We start from the raw sequence: 25,909 nt of genomic DNA on the forward strand, positions 1-25,909 counted from the left end.
CAGTAAGCGCTCAATAAATACGATTGAATGAGTGAATGCAATCCTTCAGTCCTGTTTGGTGACCACTTACTGCATGCAGGGCACTCTACTAAGTGCTTGGGAAGTACCAATTCATTCACCCCATCGTATTTATGAAGCGCTTACTGTGTGCAGAGCACTGTACTAAGCGTTGGGGCAGTACAAGTTGGCAGCATATGGGAGACGGTCCCTACTCAACAACGAGCTCACAGGCTAGAAGCCTAGACGCCTGTCCAGCTGCCATTCATTCAATCGTATTTATTGAGTGCTTACTGCGTGCAGAGCACTCTACTAAGCGCTTGGGAAGTACCAATTCATTCACTCCATCGTATTTATGAAGCGCTTACTGTGTGCAGAGCACTGTACTAAGCGCTGGGGAAGTACAAGTTGGCAGCATATGGAGACGGTACCTACCCAACAACGAGCTCACAGGCTAGAAGCCTAGACGCCTGTCCAGCCGTCATTCATTCATTCAGTCGTATTTATTGAGTGCTTGCTGTGTGCAGAGCACTCTACTAAGCGCTTGGGAAGTGCCAATTCATTCACTCCATCGTATTTATGAAGCGCTTACTGTGTGCAGAGCACTGTACTAAGCGCGGGGGAAGTCCAAGTTGGCAACATATGGAGACAGTCCCTACCCAACAGCGGGCTCACAGGCGCCTGTCCAGCCGTCATTCATTCATTCAGTCGTATTTATGAAGCACTTACTGCGTGCAGATTACTAAGCACTTGGGAAGTACCAATTCATTCACTCCATCATATTTATGGAGCATTTATTGTGTGCAGAGCACTGTACTAAGCGCTGGGGAAGTACAAGTTGGCAGCCTATGGAGACGGTACCTACCCAACAACAACCTCACAGGCTAGAAGCCTAGACGTCTGTCCAGCCGTCATTCATTCATTCATTCATTCAATCGTATTTATTGAGTGCTTACTGCATGCAGAGCACTCTACTAAGCGCTTGGGAAGTACCAATTCATTCACTTCATCATATTTATGAAGTGCTTACTCTGTGCAGGGCACTGTACTAAGCGCTGGGGAAGTCCAAGTTGGCAGCATATGGAGACGGTCCCTACCCAACAACGGGCTCACAGGCTAGAAGCCTAGACGCCCGTCCTGCCGTCATTCATTCAATCGTATTTATTGAGCGCTTACCGCGTGCAGAGCACTATACTAAGCACTTGGGAAGTACAAGTTGGCAACATATGGAGACGGTCCCTACCCAACAGCGGGCTCACAGGCTAGAAGCCTAGACGCCTGTCCGGCCGTCATTCGTTCAATCGTATTTATTAAGCGCTTATTGTGTGCAGAGCACTGTACTAAGCGCTTGGGAAGTCCAAGTTGGCAACATATGGAGACGGTCCCTACCCAACAGCAGGCTCACAAGCTAGACGCCTAGACGCCTGTCCCGCCGTTGACCCCTGGCCTGGAATGCCCTCTCTCCACAAATAATAATAATAATAATAGTAATAATAATAATAATGGTGATACCATTTATTAAGCGCTTACTATGTGCAAAGCACTGTTCTAAGCGTGGGGGAGGTTAAAAGGTGATCGGGTTGTTCATCCATTCATTCAATCATATTTACTGAGCACTTACTGCGTGCAGAGCACTGTACTAAGCGCTTGAAAAGTACAAGTCGGCAACGTGTGGAGACGGTCCCTACCCAACAACAGGCTCACAGGCTAGAATAATAATAATAATAATGGTATTTTTTAAGTGCTCACTGTGTGCAAAGCACTGTTCTAAGCGCTGGGGAGGTTACAAGGTGATCAGGTTGTCCCACGGGGGGCTCACAGTCTTAATCCCCATTTTACAGATGAGGTAACTGAGGCACAGAGAAGTTAAGTGACTTGCCCAAGGTCACACAGCTGACAAGTGGTGGAGCCGGGATTTGAACCCATGACCTCTGACTCCAAAGCTTAGGCTCTTTCCGCTGAGCCACGCTGCTTCCCTAGAAGCAGAAGCTTCTAGAAGCCTAGACTCCTGTCCCGCTGTCGACCCCTGGCCTGGAATGCCCTCTCTTCACAAATAATAATAATAATAGTGATAGTATTTATTAAGCGCTTACTATGTGCAAAGCACTGTTCTAAGCGCTGGGGAGGTTACAAGGTGAAGAGATTGTCCCACGGGGGGCTCACAGTTTTAATTCCCATTTTACAGATGAGGGAACTGAGGCACAGAGAAGTTAAGTAACTTGCCCAAAGTCACACAGCTGACAATTGGCAAATAGAGAAGCAGCGTGGCTCAGTGGAAAGAGCCCGGGCTTTGGAGTCAGAGGTCATGGGTTCAAATTCCGGCTCTGCCAATTGTCAACTGGGTGATTCTGGGCAAGTCACTTCACTTCTCTGGGCCTCAGTTCCCTCATCTGTAAAATGGGGATGAAGACCGTGAGCCCCCCGTGGGACAACCTGATCACCTTGTAACCTCCCCAGCATTTAGAACAGTGCTTTGCACCTAGTAAACACTTAATAAATGCCATCATCATTATTATTATTAATTGGAGCAGCCAGGATTTGAACCCTTGACCTCTGAGGGCCCTGTTTCTTCTTCCACCTCCGTCCTCTCCTTCAGTCAGTAGTGTTTCTTGAGCACTTACTGTGTGCACTGTGCAGAGCACTGTACTAAGCGCACGGGAGGGTTCCACAGAACAGAGTTGGTAGACACAAGCCACGTGGCTCGGTGGCAAGAGCCCGGCCTTGCGAGGCAGAGGTCGTGGGTTCTAACCCCGACTCCGCTAAACTTGTCAGCTGTGTGACTTTAGGCAAGTCACCTCACTTCTCTGAGTCTGTTACCTCATCTGGAAAACGGGGATGAAGACTTGAGCCCCCCGTGGGACAACCTGATCACCTTGTATCCCCCCGCCAGCGCTGAGAACAGTGCTCCACACATACTAAACGCTTAACAAATTGCATCATTATTATCATTATTAAGCATTCCCTGCCCACAGTGAGCTCTCCTTGCTCCTTCTCCCATCTTTCATCAATAGTGGAATCTATTCATTCAGTCGTATCGAGCGCCTACTATGTGCAGAGTGCTGTGCTAAGCGCTTGGGAGAGTGCACTGCAACAGAGTTGGTAGTCCATTCCAGCCTGGAGCTTCAATGCTAACCATAAACTTGTGCGTCGCCAACCTCCTGGGTGGCCATAACCCCCTGACCCCCCGGGATATATTCTCAAATCCCTTTCCAAGCCCAAAGCCTTTACACCCAAACCTCGGATGCTACTTGCTCCCCCTCCCTTTCAATCAATCAACCGTATTAATAATTATGGCTTTCACTAAGCGCTTACTTTGTACTGGGCACTCTACTAAGCACTGTCGTGATACAAGTAATTCGGGTAGGACACAGTCCCTGTCCCAACTGGGGCTCCCAATCTCAATCTCCATTTTACAGGTGAGGGAACTGAGGCCCAGAGAAATGCAAATGACTTGCCCAGGGTCACACAGCAGACAAATGGCAGAGTCAGGATTAGAACTCATGACCTTCCAACTCCCAGGCCCGTATTATTGAGTGCTTACTATGTACAGATCATTCTGTTAAGAACTTGGGAGAGTACAGTACAACAGAATGGGTAGATATTGCCTTTGCTCACCGGTAGCTTACAGTCTATATAGGGGGACAGAACATTAATCAATCAATCAATCGTATTTATTGAGCGCTTACTATGTGCAGAGCACTGTACTAAGCGCTTGGGAAGTACAAATTGGCATCACATAGAGACAGTCCCTACCCAACAGTGGGCTCACAGTCTAAAAGGGGGAGACAGAGAACAGAACCAAACATACCAACAAAATAAAATAAGTAGGATAGAAATGTACAAGTAAAATAAATAAATAAATAAATAAATAAATAGAGTAATAAATATGTTAAAATAAATTACGGGTGTACACATAAATGCCCTGGGGCTGAGGGTGAAGTGAATGGCAAGTCCTTAGAGGTAAGATCCAAGTTCGCAGGCGACACGGAAGGGAGAGGAAGTAGGGGAAATCAGGGCTCAGTCCAGAAAGGCCTCTTGGTGGAGGTGTGATTTTAATAAGGTCTTGATGGTGGGGAGAATGGTGGTCTCTAATATATGAAGTGGGGAGGGTTCATTTACCACTCAACCCCACCTATGCTTCGATGCCCTTTTTCTTCTACTTCCAGTACATCTGGAGGGGTCTCCAAGCCAGCCAGTTGTTCTGTAAATAGTATTTAAATAGTCTTTATTGAATGCCTGTTGCATGCAACAGCACTGTACTATGTGTTTGGGAAGAGTACTGAAGGGTAAGTAGACGTGATCCCTGCCTTCAAGGAGCTTACAATCTAGGAGGGGGACAGACACTAAAATAAATTGCAGATAGAATGAATAATAATGCTGGTATTAAGTGCTTGCTATGTGCCAAGCACTGTTCTAAGCACTGGGATAGATACAAGGTTGTCCCACGTGGGGCTCACAGTCTCAATCCCCATTTTACAGATGAGGGAACTGGGGCACGGAGAAGTTAAGTGACTTGCCCAAAGTCACACAGCTGACAAGTAGCAGAGCTGGGATTAGAACCCATGACCTCTGACTCCTAAGCCCTTGTTCTTTCCACTAAGTCAGGCTGAATGTAGTTAGTGAGCCTAAAAATACGCAGTTATGTGCTTTGGGAGTTGTTAGGATGTCAGTGCTTAGGTGGCATGAAAGTGCTGAAATGACAGTTGAGGGATACGAGGTGGGGAAAATAGAAATGATTCAGGGGTAAGCCTTCTGGAACAGATGTGATTTCTTAAGGACTTTGATTTTCTAAAGAGTTTGCTATTTTTCTCAATTCATTTGTCTCATTCAACCCACATATTCAGTGTCTCCAAATCCTGTTGGTTCGACCCTCACAACATTGCTAAAGTCCGCCCTTTCTTTCTTCTTCATTCAAACTGCTACTGCGGTGATCCAAGCACGTATCCTGTCCCGCCTGGATTACTTCATCAACTCCTCGCTGAACTCCCTACCTCATGTCTCTCCAATGTAGTCCATACTTTGCTCTGCAACTCGGGTCATTTTTCTAAAAAGAGCTGAGTTCATGTTTCCCCGCTCCTCAAGAACCTCCAGGGGTTGCCTATCCACCTCTGCATTAATGAAAAACTCCTTGAAGCTCTGAAGCACTCAGTCATCTTATCCCCTCTATCTTTCCACACTGATTTCATTCATTCAGTCAGTCGTGTTTATTGAGTGCTTACTGTGTGCGCAGCACTGTGCTACTACAACCCAGCCTGTTCGCTTCACTCCTCTAACACCCACCAACCTATTCAGCTGTATCTCGATCTTGTTTTTGTCATCACCAACCCCTTTGCCCATGTCCTGCCTGTAGTCTGGAAGTCCCTCTCCCTTCATATTTGACCGACCATCACTCTCCCCATCTTCACGATCTTGGTACAATCACAGTTCCTCCAAGAGGCCTTCTTCGCCTAAGCCCTCATTTCCCCTACTCTTTGGATTTGTACTCTATTCACTCCATCCTCAGCCCCCCCAGCGCTTATGTCTATATCCAAAATTGATTTTAACATCCGTCTGCTCCTCTAAACTGTATGCTCTTTGTGGGCAGGGAACATGTCTACCAAATCTGTTACATTGGATTCAGTCATTCATTCATTCAATCATATTTATTGAGCGCTTACTGTGTGCAGAGCACTGTATTAAACGTTTGATGCTCCCAAGCGCTTAGTACTGTTCTCTGTTCAGAGTAAATGATCAGTCACTCAAACAGTGGTATTTATTGAGTGCTTGCTCTATGCAGAGCACTGTACTAAGTACAGCGCTTGGAAGAGTATACAACAGAATTAGCAGACCCGTTCCCTGCAAGCTGAATAACTACGATTGATTGATTGATTGATTTCAAGATGGGGAAAGGGAGAGGCTCTATGAGCAAGAAATCAGCGGCTTCAACTGCCATTTCTATGTAGATGACACCCAAATCTACTTCTCCAGCCCTGATCTCTCTCCCTCTCTCCAGTGTCTAGTCTCCTCTGCCTTCAAGACATCTCTACTTGGATGTTCTCCAGTCACCTCGAACTTAACATGTCCAAAATAGAGCTCCATATTTTCCCACCCTTAACCCTGTCCTCCTACTGACTTTCTCATCACTATAGGCGGCACCACCATCCTTCCTGTCTCACAAGCCTGTAACCTTGGCGTTATCCTTGACTCCGCTCTCTCATTTAACCCACATATTCAATCTGCGACCAAATCCCGTCTGTCCCACCTTCACAACATTGCTAAAATCCACCCTTCCCTCTCCATCCGTACTGCTACCACGGTAATATAATCACTCATCCTATCCTGCCTGGATTACTGCATCGGCCTCCTTGCTGATCTCCAAGCCTCCTGTCTTTCCCCACTCCAGTCCATACTTCACTCTGCTGCCTGGATCATTTTTCTGCAAAAGTCTTCTGGACATATCACCACCCCCCACCTCAAAAAACTCCAGCGGCTGCCCATCCACCTCCGTATCAAACAAAAAACCCCTCTCCATTGACTGTAAAGCACTCCATCACCTTGCCCCCTCCTACCTCACCTCGCTTCTCTCTTTCTACAACCCAGCCCGCACACTTGGCTCGTCTAGTGCTAACCTTTTCAGTGTGCCTCGATCTTGTCTTTTTCGCTGCCGACCCCTAGCCCATGCCCTGCCTCTGGCCTGGAGTGCCCTCCCTCCTCTAATCCAATAGACAACCACTTTTCCCCAGTTCAAAGCCTTATTGATGGCACGTCTCCTCCAAGAGGCCTTCCCAGCCTAAGCCCCACTTTTCCTCATCTCCCACTCCCTTCTGTGTTACCCTGACTTGCTCCCTTTTCTCTTCCCCTCTCTCAGCCCCAAAGCACTTAGGTACATATTTGCACTTTTATTTCTCCCTTTGCTTTCCCCCCACCAGCCCCAAAGCACTTATGTACATATCTGTAATTTTATTTATTTATATTGATGTCTCCCCCCCACCCCACCCCAGACTATAAGCTCGTTATGAGCAGGGAATGCCTCTGTTTATTGTTGTGTTGCACTTTCTCAAGTACTTAGTACAGTGCTCTGCACACAGTAAATGCTCAATAAATACGACTGAAAGAGTGAATGAATGAATGAATGAAAAGATAGACACTAAAATAAATTACAGTAGGGGAAGAAATAGAGTATAAGGATATGCACATAAGTATTGTGGGGTTGGAGGTTGGTTGAATATCCAGGTACTTAAAGGGTACAGATCCAGGTACATAGCTGATGCAGAAGGGAGGACTTAGGAGAAACCTCTTGGAGGAGTTGTGATTTTAGAAGGGCTTTGAAGACGGAGAGTGGTGTCTGTTAGATATGAAGGGAGGGAGGAAGTGAGCAAGGGCTTGGCAGTGAGATAGATAATAAGACTGAGGTACAGTACAGTACAGGACAGTATTAGGTGAGTGAAGATTGCACCCTGGGTTGTAAGAAGTCAGCGAGATAAAGTAGGAGGGGACAAGCTGGTTGAGTGCTTTAAAGCCCATCTTGAGTTTTTGTTTGACGTGGAGAAGGGTGGGCAACCGCTGGAAGTTTATAAAGAGAAGGGAAACGTGGACTGAGTGGTTTTTTTGTTTGTTTAGAAAAATAATCCAGGCTGCAGTGTTAAGTATAGTCCGTAGAGGGGAGAGACAAGAGGCAGGGAGGAAGTGAGGAGGCTGATAGAGTGATCAAAGTGGGATAAGATAAGTGCTCAGAGCAGGGTGGAAGCACTTTGGACAGCGAGGAAAGGGTGGATTCTAGAGATGTTGTGAGGGTAGAAAGGAGAGGATTTGGTGACAGACTGAATTTGTGGGTTGAATACGAGAGGATAGTTGATAACGTCAGGGTTGCAGACTTGTGAGATGGGGAGGATAATGGTGTTGCCTGTAGTGATAGGAAAGTCATGGGGAGGACAGGGTTTGGGTGGGCTGATGAGCCACCGTGTGAGCCAGCTCTTTTCAGCTTTCCTGCTGACACTGTCCACCATGAGATGATTTCAATTTTGGATGTGTTTAAGAGGTGCTAGCGGGACACCCAAGTAGAGATGTCCTGAAGGCAGGAGAAAATGTGAGACTCAGGGAAGGAGAGACCTCGGGGCTGGAGAGAAGAATGAGAGCTTGATTGCCTGCAACTCAATGATCAGGGGTTTCTGTTTGATATGGAGAGGAAGGGGCAGCCATTGGAGATATTTGTGGAGTGGAAGGATGGGTGCAGAATGGCATTTTCCAAAAACGACCCAGGGAACAGAGTGATGTATAGACTGGAGAGGGAAGAAAATGAAATCCAGGAGTTCAGAGAGGAGGCTGAACCAATAAATATATCAGTCATCAGTCAGTAGTATTGATCGAGTACCTTCTGTGTCCAGAGAGCACGGTTTTAAGCATTTGTGAGCATCCACATTCGTGGCCCCAACTGTGGTGGAATCTAGGTCAAACCTGAGCAAAATTGAGAAGCGTTTGGGAAGAGGTGGCCAAAGTGCCACGGCCATAACCCAGAAGGCAGGGGCCAGAGAAGCCGCCTCCAGAGCCACTGTGTGAGCCCCCTCTTTTCAGGTTTCCTGCTGACTCTCTCCACCATGAGAGTTGATAATAACAGTGGTACTTGTTAAGCACTGTTATACGCCGAGCACTGCTGTAAGCTCTGGGGTAGATACAAGTAAATTAGGTTGGATGCAGTTCCTGTTCCACATGGGGCTCATACTCTTATCGCCATTTTTCAAATGAGGTATCTGAGGCCCAGAGAAGTGAAGTGACTTGCCCAGGGTCACACAGCAGACATGTGGGGGAGTCAGGGTTAGAACCCAGGTCCTTCTCACTCCCAGACCCGTGTTTTATCCACTAAGTCATGCTGTTTCTGTCCCTCAGTTGCCCTTAGAACCTTCCCCCCCACAAATGGCTTGGGCCCAGCAGGCACCCCCTACTTCTGGTGGTTTCAGCCCCTCTCCTTCCCCTGCTGCGATGAGGTGTGGCTTGGAATTTGGGAGTGTACAGCAGCCATTATTCATATTACTCCTTTCTCCTCTCCCCCCCTCCCCATTAATATACTGTTTCCACTACTGTTCCCTTGTCCCCCACCTGCTTCCTGGGCAGTTCCAAACATCTTCCTGGAGCACACAGTTTTGCATGTCAGGAACCATGATGTTACCATTATTCAGCTTTGGACGGACCTTTCTGAGAAACTCCTGTTCCCGGATGCCTCCGTTCCTGTCACATCCATCTCCCACTAGGAAAAAAAAAATCCCCTATATAATTGCCCTCGTTGGAATTCCCACCATATCATAGCTGAGATTTCTTCCCCACTCCCAGTGATAGACTTCTTCGTTGTAAAATTTTTCTGCCTTCTGAGCCAAGCCATCTGTAGTACTTACTGAGCACTTTCTGTTTGCAGAGCACTGCACTAAACATTAGAGAGTACAGTAGAGGTACTGTATTCCCCTCCTTCCTCTCCCCGTCTTTCCCCTCCCCATCCCCCCGCCTTACCTCCTTCCCCACCCCACAGCACCTGTATATATGTATATATGTTTGTACGAATTTATTACTCTTTATTTATTTATTTTATTTGTACATATTTATTCTATTTATTTTATTTTGTTAGTATGTTTTGTTTTGTTCCCTGTCTCCCCCTTCTAGACTGTGAGCCCACTGTTGGGTAGGGACCGTCTCTATATGTTGCCAACTTGTACTTCCCAAGCACTTAGTACAGTGCTCTGCACACAGTAAGCGTTCAATAAATACAATTGAATGAATGAATGAAAAAGGTAGAAGACACATTGCCTGAATGGCATAGTGGATAGAGCACAGGCCTGGGAGTTGGAAGGTCTTAGGCTGTAATCCCGGCACTTTCACTCATCTGCTGTGTGATCTTGGGAAAATCACTTAACCTCTCTGAGCCTCAGTTACTTCATCTGGAAGATGGAGATTAAGACTGTGAGCCCCATGTGGGGCAGGGACTGCGTCCAACCCAATTACCCCAGCACTTAGTACAGTTTCTGGCATATAGTAAGTACTTAACAAATACCACAGTTATTATTATTACTCTCAAGAACATGGCTGGGTTTCCACTTTGTTGCCCTTGAGTACAAAGTACAGCTCTGTGGGCATGTGAGAAAATATGTTTGTGTACTGGTGAATTTCTTCTCGAAATAATTCTAAGGGTAATCCAGGGCAAATCGAGGTTATACTTCTGATTTGGAAAAAAACATAGGTTTTATGAGAGAGGGACGTAGAAAAATATATGTTTGCCTGATACAGGTAATATGGTTATTATATACTACTTGTATACTGGTTCTGCCCTGTGTGTTTTTTCTATCCATAGATTTTTGAATACCTATGTTCATATCTACTATTTTAAGATTTTTTTTGGTGGCTCAATTAGCCATAGATATATAAATCCTTATTTTTGGAATCTGAGAAAATACGGAAAATATTTTTGAAAGTATTGCTGCTGATGCCGTACAATATCCTCTTTCTAAGAATTTTTATGTCTTTGCCTTCAATCTGCCCATCTGGCAATCCTACGCCGAACATTTCAACCCTGTCACTGAGTCCTATTTTTATCTTCTGAAATAGTTCATCTTTTTAAAAGGAATTATCATTTTCGCCTTTGAAGATTCTTCAAAATAAGTTCTTTAAAATGCTTGTTGTCATCCAATTTTAACGTAAGGGAAACAAAACCTGAATCCCGGTGGAAGCGTGAATCATGCAAAATGGTCCGTTACTGCAACAAATGACACATATGAAAATAATCCTGGTTTGCGAGAATTCACAAGGAGCCAGAGGGGGTGTCTGGAATGTGGAGGAACAAATGGTGGCCGATACATAGTTTGATGAAAAGTGGAGTGGTTGAGAGGCCTTTTGGTGAATGGAAGATTCCATGAAAAGTGTAAGAATGGTGGAGATTTTAAAGAGCAGGTAAATCAGATTTACAGTGTCTTCTAATTCCAGCTCTGCCACTTGTCTGCTTTGTGTTGGGCAAGTCCTTTAACTTCTCAGTGCCTCAGTTTCCTCATCTGTAAAATGGGGATTCAAAACCCGTTTTCCCTCCCCTTTAGGCTGTGAGTCCTGTGTAGAACGGGGACTGTGTCTGACCTGATTAACTTATGTCTACTAGTGCTTGGCACAGAGTAAGCGCTTAACAGTTTCCATAACTTATTATTTCCATCCCTTTTTTATTGTACGTTCCCAAGCACTTATACAGTGCTCTGCACACAGTAAACACTCAAATATTGCCATTGGTTGGTGTATACACACACACACATACGTATACACGTCTATAGATATATATGCATAGATACATAATTGTAGCATTTGTTAAATTCACCATGTGGGATGGGAGCTGTGTCCAACCTGATTATCTCATTATTCTCTGGTGCCTAGTACAGTGGTTGGCACACAGTAAGCACCTAAATAACACAATGAAATGTATTAAGGTTGGGCATGTGTATGACTAAGAAGGACAATGAGAGAGCCACAGTCCAAGCCACACTGGGCGCAGAAAGCGGTTGTCTCTTGTGGTTTTGTACCTGCTATTTGTAGGGCTTGCTACTGTCTTCTCTAGATTCACAATTTTGAACTTGCTTCCAAATTAACCTATATCAAAACCTGTGCCGTTTCCCCATTATACCGTTTAGACCGCCACACCTTACCCCAAGCCTCTATTATTTTAGTGTAGAATTCTGTGGACTTTCATTAGAACAGTTAATGAAGAGTGATTATTAAATTTGTTGAATAGGTCGGGAAGCAGAGGGGGAAGCTTTTAACATTACTGTCTTAAAGGGTTTGAGACCGATGCTGCTAGCAAGAGTTTATCATTGTGACTGCTAAAAGCTTTGTGCCTTGCTGCCAATCCCGTCTGCTTCCTGTGCCTTTATTTCTGGCAGTTTTACGGTTTCTGCAATCTCAAGTTTTATCCACTCGGTGGCAATAAAGAAACAATGATTATACGTAATCTAGAATGCAGTAGATGTGAGACTTCCTTTTTCTACCCTGAAATGATGTTCACATGGCCTAAGGATGCTGTTCCTGGGATACAGGGAAAAATCAATTTAAAAGAAAACCCGGATTTGCTTGTGCTTGAATGTTTCAACAGAAAGAAAATCATTTTATACAGTTCATCTCCTCTTTTTGTAAAAATCAATTCTGGTCAGTAGATTGGAGAAGCAGCAAGGGCCTGGGAGTAAGAGGACCTGGGTTCTAATGCCGGCCCTGCCAGTTGATTGTCGGGTCATTTCTCTGGGCCTCAATTTCCCCATTTGTAAAATGGGGATTAAATACCTGTTCTCCCTCCTACCAGGACTGTGAGCCCCATGTAAGACAGGGACTCCGACTTGATTATCTTTTATCTGCCCCGACACTTGAGCAGTGCTTGGCACATAAAACTCGTTTTGGGCAGGGAACGTGTCTGCCAACTCTCTTCTACTATCCCAAGCGCCTACTACAGTGCTCTCCCTCTTTAGACTGTAAGCTTATTGTGGGCAGGGTCTGTGTCTGTGTATTGTACTCTCCCAAATGCTTAGGACAATTCTTTGCACACAGTAAGCGCTCAATACATATGATTGAATAAATGAATGCTCATTGTTAATCAGTACCATTGATTGATGAACAAATACTACAATTATTATTATTAATAGATCCTTGTCAAAGTGACATCGTGTCCACTTGCTAAAATTTCCAGTGGTAGTTTGGGTGTGATTGACCAAGCAAAGTGATTTTCACGTATATTGTGGAGAATGATTCCCAGAAGTTAATATTCTCCTCTGTTGGGATGTGCTTGTTGCTACCGTGCCCAAAGTGGCTCATTGCATTTCAAACACCTTTTCTATTTCCACTCCCTTCTGGGAGATACATAGCCACAGATCAAGATGCTGAGCATCCAATGCCTGCAGATCGATCAGTGATATTTATTGAGCACTTACTGTGTGTGCAGAGCACTGTACTAAGTGCTTAGGAGAGTACAATACTATAGAGTTGGTAGCAACGTTCCCTGTCCACAGTGAGTATCAGTGTGGAGGAAGGAGACAGACAATATAAATAATTTATAATATATAATTTATAGATATGTGCATAAGCGTAGGGTTGAGGGTGGGGCAAATCCCAAACTGTCCAATTTAGTAGGTGTATTTTTTAAACTAAGCTAATAAGTACAACCTGGCATTTAAAAAAATGACAACCTTTTTTTCTTCCTCCTTCCTGATGGCCCTTCCCTAAGATAATTTAAAAGAAAATAATGTACTCTGTTGTAGCACTTTCATAGTGTATTCTTTAATTCAGCTATTATTGGAGACCTCATTACCTGTATATTTTTCTTTTAAATCATTTGTTCTAAAAGGTTTTGGTGATTAATTGGTGTTACCTTTATGATAGTGATTGACTAGAGCATTTTTATTGTAATTTCTAATTACAGTAATTTGCTGTTTGACATTCACAATTGAGACTTAAAGAAAAGATTTGTAAAGACATCTCACTTTAATGCAAAATCCCCTTTTCAGTCAAGAGGGTTGGGTGTAGACAAAATGGATGATGACTAGTAATAATTTAATAGATTTAATGGGTTTTCGGCTTTCTGATAGTGGTAGGTTTTGGCGAAGTGCATCCTTTGACTTTTGGATGCGCCTATTCCTTTCCATCCTCATCACTAAGTCTGCATTCAGGCCCTGGTCAACTCTCAACTGGGCCATTGAGAGCCCAGTAGTTGCCTTATTTTTCTTTTCCCCATAGTTGAATACGGGGTCTTTTAAATATAATATGCTGGGATATTGTTGTGCTGAGTGTGTATTTGTTCACTCTGTATTTTACGGTAGTGGATAGAGCGTGAACTTGGGAGTCAGAAGGATCCGGGTCAAGCACTTAGTACAATGCTCTGCACACAGTAATCGCTCAGTAAATACGATTGGATGAATGAATGAATGTTCCCCACTCTGCCACTTACCTGCTTTGTGACCTTGGGCAAATCATTTAACTTCTTTGTGCTGCAGTAATGTCATTCATAAAATGGGGATTTAGCCTGTGAGCCCCATGCGGGGCAGGGCTCTGTCCAACCTGACAACCCTGTACCTATCCCAGTGCTTAGTACAGTGCCTGGCACATGGTAAGCATGAACAGGTACCATAAAAAATAATTCCTAAAGATACCCAAGGGCAGGGGTTGTGTCATATCCATACTGTGAGAAACCCCATTTTGCAGGGGATCCCAACTACCGCATGTCAGTCCTTTTGATTGGTAAATTGTACTCTGTCCTTCGGGACCCAGGTCTACTTCTGGAAGTGTAATGCTACCTCCTGTTTGGAGCTGCTGTTCTTTTGCTTTGCTTCCAATTTAGGAATCTCACAAATTTGCCCCTCAGACATCAAAATACCTGCTCTTCTTCCCTCTTAAATTGTCCCAGCGCCATGTGGGATAGGGACTTTCTGAACTTGTCCCATTTGGTGATCTTGTATCTACCCCAGTGCTTTGAACCTCCTAGCACCCTTCTTTGCCAAGGTCATGATGGAATGGCCCTCCCACCCTGCTTCCTCTAGACTTTAAAGCTTGTTATGGGCAGAGAACACATCTGCTAATTCTGTTGTACTCTCCCAGGTGCATAGTACAGTGCTCTGCACCTAGTTAGCACTCAGTAAATATCGTTGGTGGATTGATTTGAACAGTGCTTGGCATAAAGGAATCACCTTATAAATGCCACCCTGATTATTATTATGCTCATTTGACAGAGCGCCACACATGCGTCTTCTGCATACGTCTTCCCACTCCCACAAAATCTTCAGTGGGTTGCGGATTCCTCTGTGATCAAGCAGAAACTCCAGGCCATTGGCTCTAAGAAACTCCCGTCAGCTTTTTCTCTTTTACCTATTCACCCTCCCCTACCACTGATTATTGTCTTTCAGGTCAAAGATAATGTGTCTGACAAGACTGCATTCATGAGTGTGAATTCTGAAAAAATCCTTGGCAGACTTCATGGAAATAGGCAAATTTTCTGGCCTCTTACCATTTGGATGAACATTGTTTACACTAAAATCTAGCTGCCACCCTTAGTTCCTCTCAAACTGTGCCTCGTTCTCATCTCTCCTTTGCTTTTTTTCCCTTGGTTTTATTTTTGCATTATTTTTTTTTAATGGCCTTTAAATGCTTATCATGTGCCAGGCAGTGTACTAAGCGCTGGGATAGATACAAGATAATTAGTTTGGACACAGTCCGTGTCTCCCATGGGACTCACAGTCTTAATCCCCATTTTATGGATGAGGCACAGAGAAGTTCAGTGCTTTGCCCAAGGTCACCCAACAAATCTCCAGCTTCAGACCTCTTGGTCTTGCCTTTATCCCAGTCTGGAACTCCCGCCCTACTTCAAATCCACCAGTGTGAAATTCTCCCCTGATTGAACTTCCTCCGTGAGACTTACTATAATTATAATAGAGTCTGATTATAGTTCTTACTACTATTATTTATCAGTAAGGAAAGATGTTATTGAGAAAAAAGATCTGGCAAGAAAAAGAAGAGTTGCCAATGGGAAAATATCGGGCTTTTCCAATTCCTGCCAGTCCCTGAGTAGAGTAGCCCTGGCATGTGGTGGTCTCTTTGGCCTTGTAGAAAGTCTCTAATAACAAAAACTTAAAATAAAATGATTATTCCAGATCTCTCAATGTGATGTTTCCTTTTTGTTTTCTATTTCAGCTGTGGCAGAAGTAAAACTTCGAAATGATCAGTATACACTGGACCACATGCGTGCCTTCGACATGTATAATTATCTACACTGCGATTCTTGGTACCAGGATAATGTCTACTATGTTGATCTTCTTGGAAGAATTATGAATTTATCTGTGACACTGGTAAGGATATCAGTTGAAAGAAATAGAGAAATGATTATAATAGTAAAATATATATTTTTAATGGGAGCTTAGCACCTGAAAAGAACCTTGTCCTTGATGTATCTGTTTAGCAAGCCAAAGATTGAAAAAATGCTTCCTTTCTTTTCTCCCCTTCAGATGAACATTTTAAGTATGAATATTAAGTCAGTGGTATTTATTGAGCAATGACTGTGTGCCGAACACTGTACTAAACACTTAGGGGAGTTCAGTATAACAGAGTTGGTAGACACGTTCTTTGCCCACAATGAGCTTACATTGTAGAGGGGATAGACATTAGTATATATAAATAACGAATATGTACATAAGTGCTATGGGACTGAGGGTGGGGTGAATAAGGAGTGCAAATCCAAGTGCTAGGGTAACACAGAAGGAAGTGGGACAAGAGGAAATGAGTGCTTAGTCCAGGAAAGTCTGTTGGAGGAAATGTGCTTTTAATAAGGCTTTGAAGGTGGGGAGAGTGATTGTCCATTGGATATGTAGAGGGAGGGCATTCTTTCAGTCAATCAATCAGTCGTATTTACTGATTGCATACCATGTGCAGACCACTGTATTAAGCAATCAGGAGAGTACAGTACCACAGACTTAGCAGACACGTTCTACGCACATGATGAGCTTACAATCTAGAGGGGGAGATGGATAGTAACTTATAATATGTAATTTAAAGATAAATACATAAGTACTTTGGGGTTGGGGTGAATATCAAATGTCCAAAGGTCACAGTTTGAAGTACGTAGATGAGGTAGAAGGGAGAGTGAAGCCAGGGAAAAGAGAGCTTAACTGGGGAAAGCATCTTGGAGTAGATGTGACCTTAGTAATGCTTTGAAGGTGTAGAGAGTAGTGGTCTGGCATATATGAAGGGGGAAGGAGTTGCAGGCTAGAGGGAGGACGTGGGAAAAGGGTCAGCAGCGAGATAGACAGAATTGGACATAGTGAGTAAACTGGAGTTAGAAGAACTGAATGTGCAGGCTGGGCTGTAGTAGATTAGTGAGGTGAGATAGGTTGGGGCAAGCTGACTGCTTTAAAACAATGATAAGAAGTTTCTATTTGATGCAGATGTAGTTGGGTAGCCATTGGAGGTTCGGGAAGAGCGGGGAGACATGAACTTGACATTTTTTTTTGATATGCCAGCGGCAGGACGTAAGTGGTACAGTGCTCTGCACACTGTAAGCACTTAATAAATACGATTGAATGAATGAATGAATGAGAGGTTGGCGGTGAGATAGATGAGATCTAGGTACAGTGGGTAAGTTGGCAGTTAGATTAGCGAAGCGTGCAGCCTGGGTTGTAGGAACTCAAGGAGGTAAGGCAGGGAGGGGCTAGGTGATTGCTTTAAAGCCAATGGTAAGGAATTTGTGTTTAATGTGGAGGTGGATGGTCAACCGCGTGGGATTCTTGAGTGGGGAAAAATGGACTGAGTGGTTTTGTGGAAAAATGATCTGCAGCAGAATGAAATATGGCGTGAAGTGGGAAGCTACAGGAGGCAGGAAGGTCAGAAAAGAGGTTAATGCGGTAGTCTAGGCAGAATAGGAGAGGTGCTTGGAATAACATGGAAGCAGTCTGGATGGAGAGGAAAGGAGAGGATTTTAGCAATGTTGTGAAGTTTGAATCGACAGGATTTGGTGACGTGTTTTGAACGTATTAAGTTTAAGGTGTCAGTGGGACATCCAGATAGGGATGTCCTGAAGACAGGAGGAAATACAAGACTGAAGTTTGGGGTGGGGCTGGAGCTTCTTTTGCCGAGTAGGGACCAGAGCAGGACAGGTCTCTTAAAATAATTCAGAGTAAATCTTGTATTACATGTAACTTTGTTTGCCCACTGTTGGGTAGGGACTGTCTCTATGTGTTGCCAATTTGTACTTCCCAAGCGCTTAATACAGTGCTCTGCACATAGTAAGCGCTCAATAAATACGATTGATTGATTGATTGATTGGAAGCATAATGTAATGTGTAACTTATCTGATTAATGAGTAGTTACCACAATGATAAGGGCTGGTACTTTTCACTCCTTAAAGTTTTTGTCAAGAATTGAAGAATAGTCATTCTAATAATGGCTACCATTATTTCATATATCTAAGGTTACAGTTATTTAGTATCTAAGGTTACGTCTTGTCTCCTTATGTATGTGTGCGTGTGTATATGGTCATGTGTGGGGAGATCCTGGAAGGAATGTGTGTCCTTGAAGGGGCAGGGAGGCATCCCCAACTTCCTTTTCAGGGAGTAGGGCAATATCCTGTTGCTCCGCACGGTCACCGCAGCGTGCTTTGAACAGCCTTTCAAAATAGTTCTCGCAGGAGATCCGTCGTAGGGAAGGGAGCAGAGGCACAGAATCACTGCTTATGGAGCGGCCACAAGCAACTATGTTACCTATGGTGCGAAGAGGTTGGTTTTGCTTAATTTCCCCACCTCAGTAACTAGTGGAACAGTCTGAGAGGAAAATGATTCCTCTGCCAAGTAGTGGGAAAGCCCCATACCCCCAACCTCCCCCCACCAGGGCAGGGCCGAGTTCTCCTGAAATAGAATCTAGGAGAATTCAGGCCGTGGAAATTTGTGTACGTATGTGTGTGTCTGTATGTATTTTGCAGCCTGCTCTCCTGAAACCCACCAAAAGAAGCAGAGTTCCACGTATGATTCAATTCAGAGTTTGGTCATTATTTCAATTGGGAATGTGGTTTAATTGTATTTATTGACAGTGCTCTAAAATGACACATAGACATGGACATAATTTTTATTCATTCATTCAGTCGTATTTATTGAGCACTTACTATATGCAGAGCACTGTACTAAGCACTTGGGAAAGTACATTACAGCAATAGAGACAGATAAACCAGCTCACAGCAGAAGCATTTCTTCCTGTTAGGTGAATATGGGGAAAAAAGCTTCCAGTTTAAATTGTTTATCAGGATGTTTTAAGTCTTGCCCCATTGCAATCTACAGCATCTTAAGTGGTCATGGTACATTTTAAATTAAAATTTTTATTACTGTAATTTCAGATTGAACTTGCTTAATGCAAGTCAAATGAAGATTTTTAAACAAAGTTTATTTTGAACATTCTATTCTTAAGGTATTTCTACACTTTTTGCTTAATGAACCAAATTCTTCCCAATTAACTATTCTCTAGAAATGCTTAAGGAGGACACTCTTTGAGGCTACTAGAATAGAGCCTACCCATTTGCAAATGATGCTACACCAGTGTCCATCAGTCAGTCAGAAGCTTCTTTTTGATTTTGAAGGAACTCTTTCTGAATTATGGATGTGCTGAATTCAGTTCCCCAAATGAAGGGCATTACCAGAGTATGCTTCCTACTCCTTCCCTATCCTTGGATGAGTACTGCACCTCCCTTCTGGGCTTAATAATTACATAAAGAAGCTTCATCCTCCTCTGTTATGCAGTCTGGGTTGACAATTTTAGAACATGAGACTTGCCTTATATTCATTCATTCAATCATATTTATTGAGCACTTACTGTGTGCAGAGCACTGTACTAAATGCTTGGGCAGTACAAATCGGCAACATATAGAGATGGTCCGTACCCAACAGTGGGCTCACAGTCTAGAAGGGGGAGACAGACAACAAAACAAGTAGACAGGTGTCAATACCATCATAATAAATAGAATTATATACACATCATTAATAAAATAGAGTAATAAATATGTTCAAATATACACAAGTGCTGTGGGGAGGGAAAGGGGGTAGGACAGAGGGAGGGAGTGGGAGCGATGAGGAGGGGAGGAGGAGCAGAGGAAAAGTGGGGGGGGGGCTCAGTCTGGGAAGGCCTCCTGAAGGAGGTGAGCTCTCAGTAGGGCTTTGAAGGGAGGAAGAGAGCTAGCTTGGTGGATGTGGGGAGGGAGGGCATTCTAGGCCAGGGGGAGGACATGAGCCAGGGATTGATGGTGGAAAAGGTGAGAACGAGGCCCAGTGAGGAGGTTAGCAGCAGAGGAGCGGAGGGTGCGGGCTGGGCTGTAGAAGGAGAGAAGGGAGGTGAGGTAGGTGGGGGCAAGATGATGGAGAGCTTTGAAGCCGATAGTGAGGAGTTTTTGCTTCATGCAGAGGTTGACAGGCAACCACTGGAAATTTTTGAGGAGGGGAGTGACGTGCCCAGAGTGTTTCTGTACAGAGGTAATCCGGGCAACAGAGTGAAGAATAGACTGAAGCGGGAAGAGACAGCAGGATGGGAGAACAGAAAGGAGGCTGATGCAGTAATGCAGTTGGAATAGGATGAGAGATAGAACCAACAGGGTAGCAGTTTGAATGGAGAGGAAAGGGCCGATCTTGGTGATGTTGTGAAGGTGAGACCGGCAGGTTTTGGTAACGGATTGGATGTGTGGGGTGACTGAGAGCAGAGTCAAGGATGACACCAAGTTTGCGGGGTTGTGAGACGGGAAGGATGGTAGTGCCGTCCACAGTGACAGGAAAGTCAGGGAGAGCACAGGGTTTGGGAGGGAAGATAAGGAGTTCAGTCTCGGACATGTTGAGTTTTCGATGGCGGGCAGACATCCAGGTGGAGATGTCCTGAAGGCAGGAGGAGATACGAGCCTGGAGGGAGGGAGAGGGAGCAGGGGTGGAGATGTAGATTTGGGTGTCATTAGCGTAGAGATGGTAGTTGAAGCTGTGGGAGTGAATGAGTTCACCAAGGGAGTGAGTATAGATAGAGAAACAGAAGAGGACCAAGAACTGACCCCTTGAGGAATCCCTACAGTAAGGAGACGGGAGGGGGAGGAGGAGCCCGCGAAGGATATTAAGAATGAACAGCCGCAGAGCTAAGAGGAGAACCAGGAGAGGACGGAGTCCGTGAAGCCAGTTGCATATCATTGTATTATTAACCATGAAATTCCCCTTTTCAAACACTTTGAGCTAGCACAATTGACTTTTTAAGACTACTTTGTACTTTAGATTCAAGTAAGGTCTTAAGAAGGAGAAATTTGAGGTTGGGTTTTAAAGAGAGCAGATTTAAGCCTAAGTAATCTCATCAACTTGCCTAACCCTCCTTTCCCCTTCATCAAAACCTAATGCAGACTAAATTATGTCTTTTCATTTTTGCCTTCAATACTTGTAATACTTTTTTTGAGGCTTTTATCACCTGGTATCTTATAATACTTCTGGTTGATCAGTCCTGTCCTTGCCTATTTAGTTTTAAAGAATATTCACCATTAACCCCAAGTAATGTCCCACTCCTTGCCTCCTAATTTTTTGATTTCTCTAATGGAAAAATAATTTTTACTCAAGGGAACATTAAGTGGGGTGAAATAATTTCGACTACGGATAAATGCTCTCGTGTATTCTTATAGTATTTTAGACCTCTTCCATCATATAAACTTACAGCTCCAGAAAATATCCCCTGAAGAAGTACTTCAATCTTAATTCTTTTGTGGGGATTTACTTTTAGGTGCCATCTTCATTTAGCAAATGTCAGCACAGAATTGTGTGAAATTGAGGGCTGTGATTTATTAGTAGCATTTAAAATTCAAAGCCAGTGTGTTGAAAATTTGTCAGTGGGGAAAGAAAAAAATGAAGTAAATGAAGATGAGTACCAGAATCAATGGTACCCTTATTTGTATTTTCATTTTTTTATTTTAGTGCATGGAAAACTGATCTAGAAAGATTGGTTGGTTTTATTCAGGGTGTTATTGCTGGCCTGGGCTACCACCAAAGGGAGTGACTCCGGCCTCCTCTTTCAATGACTAGATAAGTCAGAAGCCTCGGTTCTCCGATAAGATGGAGTGTATATCCCATCCCTGATGAACCTCGGGCTGAGAACTACTCGTAGTTCTCGCTCTATGTCTGACACCCTTGCTTGTACACATTATCCAATTCGACCCTTGTGTTTGAATTATTATTATTAATAATCATATTTATTGAGGGCTTATTGTGTACTCTCTTGGGAAAGTACAGAGCGCTTGGGAGAGTACAGATTATTAGAGTTTGATTGAATTTATACTGCTTCATCAACCCCTTTACATTCAGAAAGGAATAGCAGTGCTCTTTTAAGATGGATTGCCCCGTTTCAGGTTGCCATCCGTATTGGGAGGAAGCTGCCATTGCTGAAGGTGTCGGGAACTGTTTTGGGAATGATGGGGAAGGGTTGGTAGCTAGTGCCAAACTCTTTACATGACAGGTAGTTTTACTCAAGCTGGTGATATTTACCCCGTAATCTTTCATGATTATCATGCCTTTTTCGTTCCCGATTTGTCTCTTTTCTATACACGCACTGGTAGGTCTTACATCCAATCATCAGCTGATTTTAGTAGTGAATACATAAGGAAAACCACTCTGCCAATTTACATAAATGTAAAAAAAAAGCTCTATAAACTGTGCTTTAGGAGGTTACTGAAAAGTTGCATGCCCCATAAATTATAAAGTCTAAGAGTAGGTATGCAACATTCCTTGAGCTTTACCTACTTTTTATTCAGTTTTTGAAGTGAAAGAAAGGGTATTTAAATGGTATTTTTAAAGTACATGCTATAAAATAAAATTAATGAAGGCTTTCAGCTGGATTGTTATTTCCAGCCAAAAGACTGTTCAAGAGGGTAAACGTTTCTTCGTAAATTTCTCGTGGTCATAGTGGATGGTATGTTGATTAAATTTTTTATTGCTTTTTTTTCCACTTGTTGTAGCAGTCTGAAAGGTAAGGCACATTCTGCTTATGAATCTGTACCTAGATTTAAGCAACAGGAGTGAAAGTATATATTCATAGGTAAATACTTAGACCTTGGTCTAATTCTTTGTAATCTTTCAGTTGCCTTTGACACTGTGGAATACCCTCTTCTGGAAACAGTGTCTAACCTTGGTTTTCCTGACACAGTTAATAATAATAATAATAATGATGGTATTTGTTAAGCGCTTACTATGTGCAAAGCACTGTTCTGAGCACTGGGGGATATAAGGTGATCAGGTTGTCCCACGTGGGGCTCACAGTCTTAATCCCCATTTTACAGATGAGGTAACTGAGGCACAGAGAAGTTAAGTGACTTGCCCAAAGTCACATAGCTGACAATTGGCAGAGCCGGGATTTGAACCCGTGACCTCTGACTCCAAAGCCCAGGCTCTTTCCACTGAGCCACGTTGCTTCTCGCAATTCTCTTCTGTTCCTACTTCTCTGGCTGCTCTCTTTCGGTTTCTTTTATTCATTCATTCAATCTTAGTTATTGAGCGCATGCTGCGTGCAAAGCACTGTACTGAGCGCTTGGAAAGTACAGTTCAGCAATAGAGACAATCCCTGCCCACAACAGGTTTGACAGACATCAAAGCAAGTAAACAGGCATCAGTGGAAATAGAATTATATATATATATATATATATATACACATATATGTGTGTGTGTATATATATATGTATGTGTGTGTGTGCTTTTGGGGCAGAGAGGGGGAAGAGCAAAGGAAGTGATTTGATGGTGCGGAAGGTGGGGGAGCTGAGGGAAAGGGGGGCTTAGTCTAGGAAGGCCTCTTGGAAGAGGTGAGACTTCAGTAGGGCTTTGAAGAGGGGAAGAGTGATTGGTTTCTTTCATTGGCTCCTCCTCTGCCTCAAACCACCAAACTGTGGGGGTCCCCTCAATTCAAAGCTGGATCCCCTTCTAGTCTCCATTTACATCCACCCTGTTGGGAAGCTCATCCCCTGCAATGGCTTCTACTACCATCTCTAAGCCAGTGACTCCAAAATCTACATCTCCAGCCCCAGCCTCTCCCCTTCTCAGTAATTTTGCATTTCCTTCTACCTTCTGTTCCACTCAAATGAAATTCCAAGCTAGAAAATGGACTAGATGAGTACTTGGGTCAGTACATAGACTGTGGGCCCGATGTGGGACAGGGACTGGGTCCACCATGATTAACTCGTATCAACCCCAGTGCTTAGAACAGTGCTTGACACGTACCTTAATAATTTAATTCACCATTCTTTAAGGATGATGAGCAAGACCTGAATCTTTAACCCCCTTAGATCAAAGATCCCAAAGTAGCATGGTTCCTTTTTTTGTTTTTATAGTATTTTGTTAAGTACTTACTGTGTTCCAGTCACTGTACCAAGCGCTGGGGTAGATACAAGCTAATCATGTTGGACACAGTCTCTGTCCCACATGGGGCTCACAGTCTTAATCCCCATTTTACAAATGGGGCAGTTGAGGCACAGAAAAGTTAAGTGACTTGCTCAGAGTCATACAGCAGACGACAGCATCATGGCCTAGTGGATAGAACTCAGGCCTGGGATTCAGAAGGACCTGGCTTTTAATTCCAGCTCCTCAATTTATCTGTTTTGTGACCTTGGGCAAGTAACTTCACTTCTCTGTGCCTCAGTTACCTTAACTTTGAAATGGGGATTAAGACCGTGAGCCCAGTGTGGGACAGGGACTGTGTCCAGCCTGATTAGCTTGCATCTACCCCAGCGCTTAGTACAGTGCCTGGCACATAGTAAGAGTTTAACAAATGCATTTAAAAAAAAAAACCACAGGAACAAAAAAGCTGTTACATTGTACTCTCCCAAACACTTAGTATAGTGCTGTCAATGGCAGTGGACAAGTTAGGATTTGGGAGGGAAGATGAAGTGTTAAATTGCCCTGGAGGCAGATGTGGGATTTCAGAGGAAGAGAGAGGTTAGGGCCAGAGAGGTAGAATCAATAGTATTTATTGAGCGCTTACTGTGTGTAGAGCTTGGTATTAAGCACTTGGGAGAGTATAGTACAGTACAAAAGCAAAAGAAAACTGTTTCCTAGAGAGGGTGAATTCATTTGGAATTCACTACCCTTCAAAGTTGTATGGGCAGAAATAGCAATAGCTTCAGGCAGGGGTAAAATCAATGGATAAGTGTGTAATGTGTTATTGGAGGGAAAAGTTAGAAGGTTCATTCTTACCTTTGTGGTTTGGGTTGAAATTTTGTTCAGCAAGTGTTCTTTTGTGCCATTTTGGGGGATCAGTTTATTGGACTGTGGATGGACTATTGGTTTGACTCCAGTATTGCTTATTATTTTGATTCAATATTCTAAAACACTAAGATGCTGTTTTTAGGATGTTTCTTCTTGGGTATTAACAGTGGAGTTGGACTGAAATTTTACATCTTGAGCCTCCCGTATGTGTTACAGAACGTTACCAATTATATCAAGCAGGTGGTTGTCGAGTCCAAATTAGCAAGAAGTTCAGATTGTAGTGATATTTTAAAAATGATTATCACTCTAGGAGCTGTGTCTCCCATGTTTTTCCTTCAGGGTGTTGTACTGATATCTTGTTCAGATTGCCTCTCTAAATCTTTCTCTGTAAACAAGAAACAAAGTGCAAAGTAGGTCCTTCCTCCCTTTCCTCTTACCACAGCCCAGCCAGCACACTCCGCTCCTTTAGCATTCTCACTATGCCCTGATCTCGTCTATCTCACTGCCGACCCCGTCTATCTCACTGCCGACCCCTTTCCCACATCTCACCTGTAGCTTGGAACTCCCTCCCCTCCGTATATGGCAGACCACCACTTTACACACTGTCAAAGCATTACTAAGGTCACATCTCCTCCAAAGAGGTCTTTTCCGATCAAACCCTCTTTTCCCCGGCTCCCTCTCTGCATTGTCTATGCACCTGGATCTGTGACCTTTGGGCGTTTGATAGTCACCCTGCCCACAACCCTGTAGCACTTTTGTATGTCTTTAAATTATGTTATAAATTATTTATATTAACGTTTGTCTCCCCTGCTAGACTGTAAGCTTATTGTAGGCAGGGAACGTGTCGTACTCTCTTGTATCATGCTCTCAAACCTTGTATTATATGCTCCCAAGCACTTAGTACAGTGCTCTGCACATAGCAAAAGCTGAGTGAATACCATTGATTGATTTCTTGATCCCCATCACCCTTTTCCTTCATGAATCCCTGCTCTGTCTCTGTGTTCTGAAACTTGGAAAGTTCGTAGATTAAACGAGTTTCGATAACCACAGCAAATAGCAATGCTTTCTGCAGCAGGAAGAGAGTAGAGGTAGGAAGCAGGGATCCATTCCTGACATCATAAATTCCAGATCTGGTGGAGGCTAAATTGTTGAATTTTGTGGTCATTACTGTAGTTGTTTCTTGACAGTAATGGGGAAGGGGAAACTGGTCT

At 43.7% G+C, this 25,909-nt stretch overlaps 1 protein-coding gene across 2 annotated transcripts in view; it reads left to right on the forward strand.

Annotated features, from left to right (window-relative positions):
- NUDCD1 (NudC domain containing 1) overlaps positions 1-25,909 on the forward strand; it is an 84,751-nt gene that overhangs the window by 6,022 nt on the left and 52,820 nt on the right. The window contains exons 1-2 of one of the 2 annotated variants that reach the window (XM_038744810.1): positions 10,710-10,905; positions 15,658-15,812. In XM_038744810.1, coding sequence (XP_038600738.1) covers positions 15,705-15,812 — 108 coding nt within the window. In that variant the 5' untranslated portion in view covers positions 10,710-10,905; positions 15,658-15,704. Of the gene's footprint in view, positions 1-10,709; positions 10,906-15,657; positions 15,813-25,909 lie in introns of those variants that run through there. The other variant, XM_038744809.1, reaches the window with a different exon arrangement.

This window comes from Tachyglossus aculeatus, chromosome 4 (genome assembly GCF_015852505.1).
Source record: "Tachyglossus aculeatus isolate mTacAcu1 chromosome 4, mTacAcu1.pri, whole genome shotgun sequence".
Lineage (NCBI taxonomy): Eukaryota > Metazoa > Chordata > Mammalia > Monotremata > Tachyglossidae > Tachyglossus > Tachyglossus aculeatus.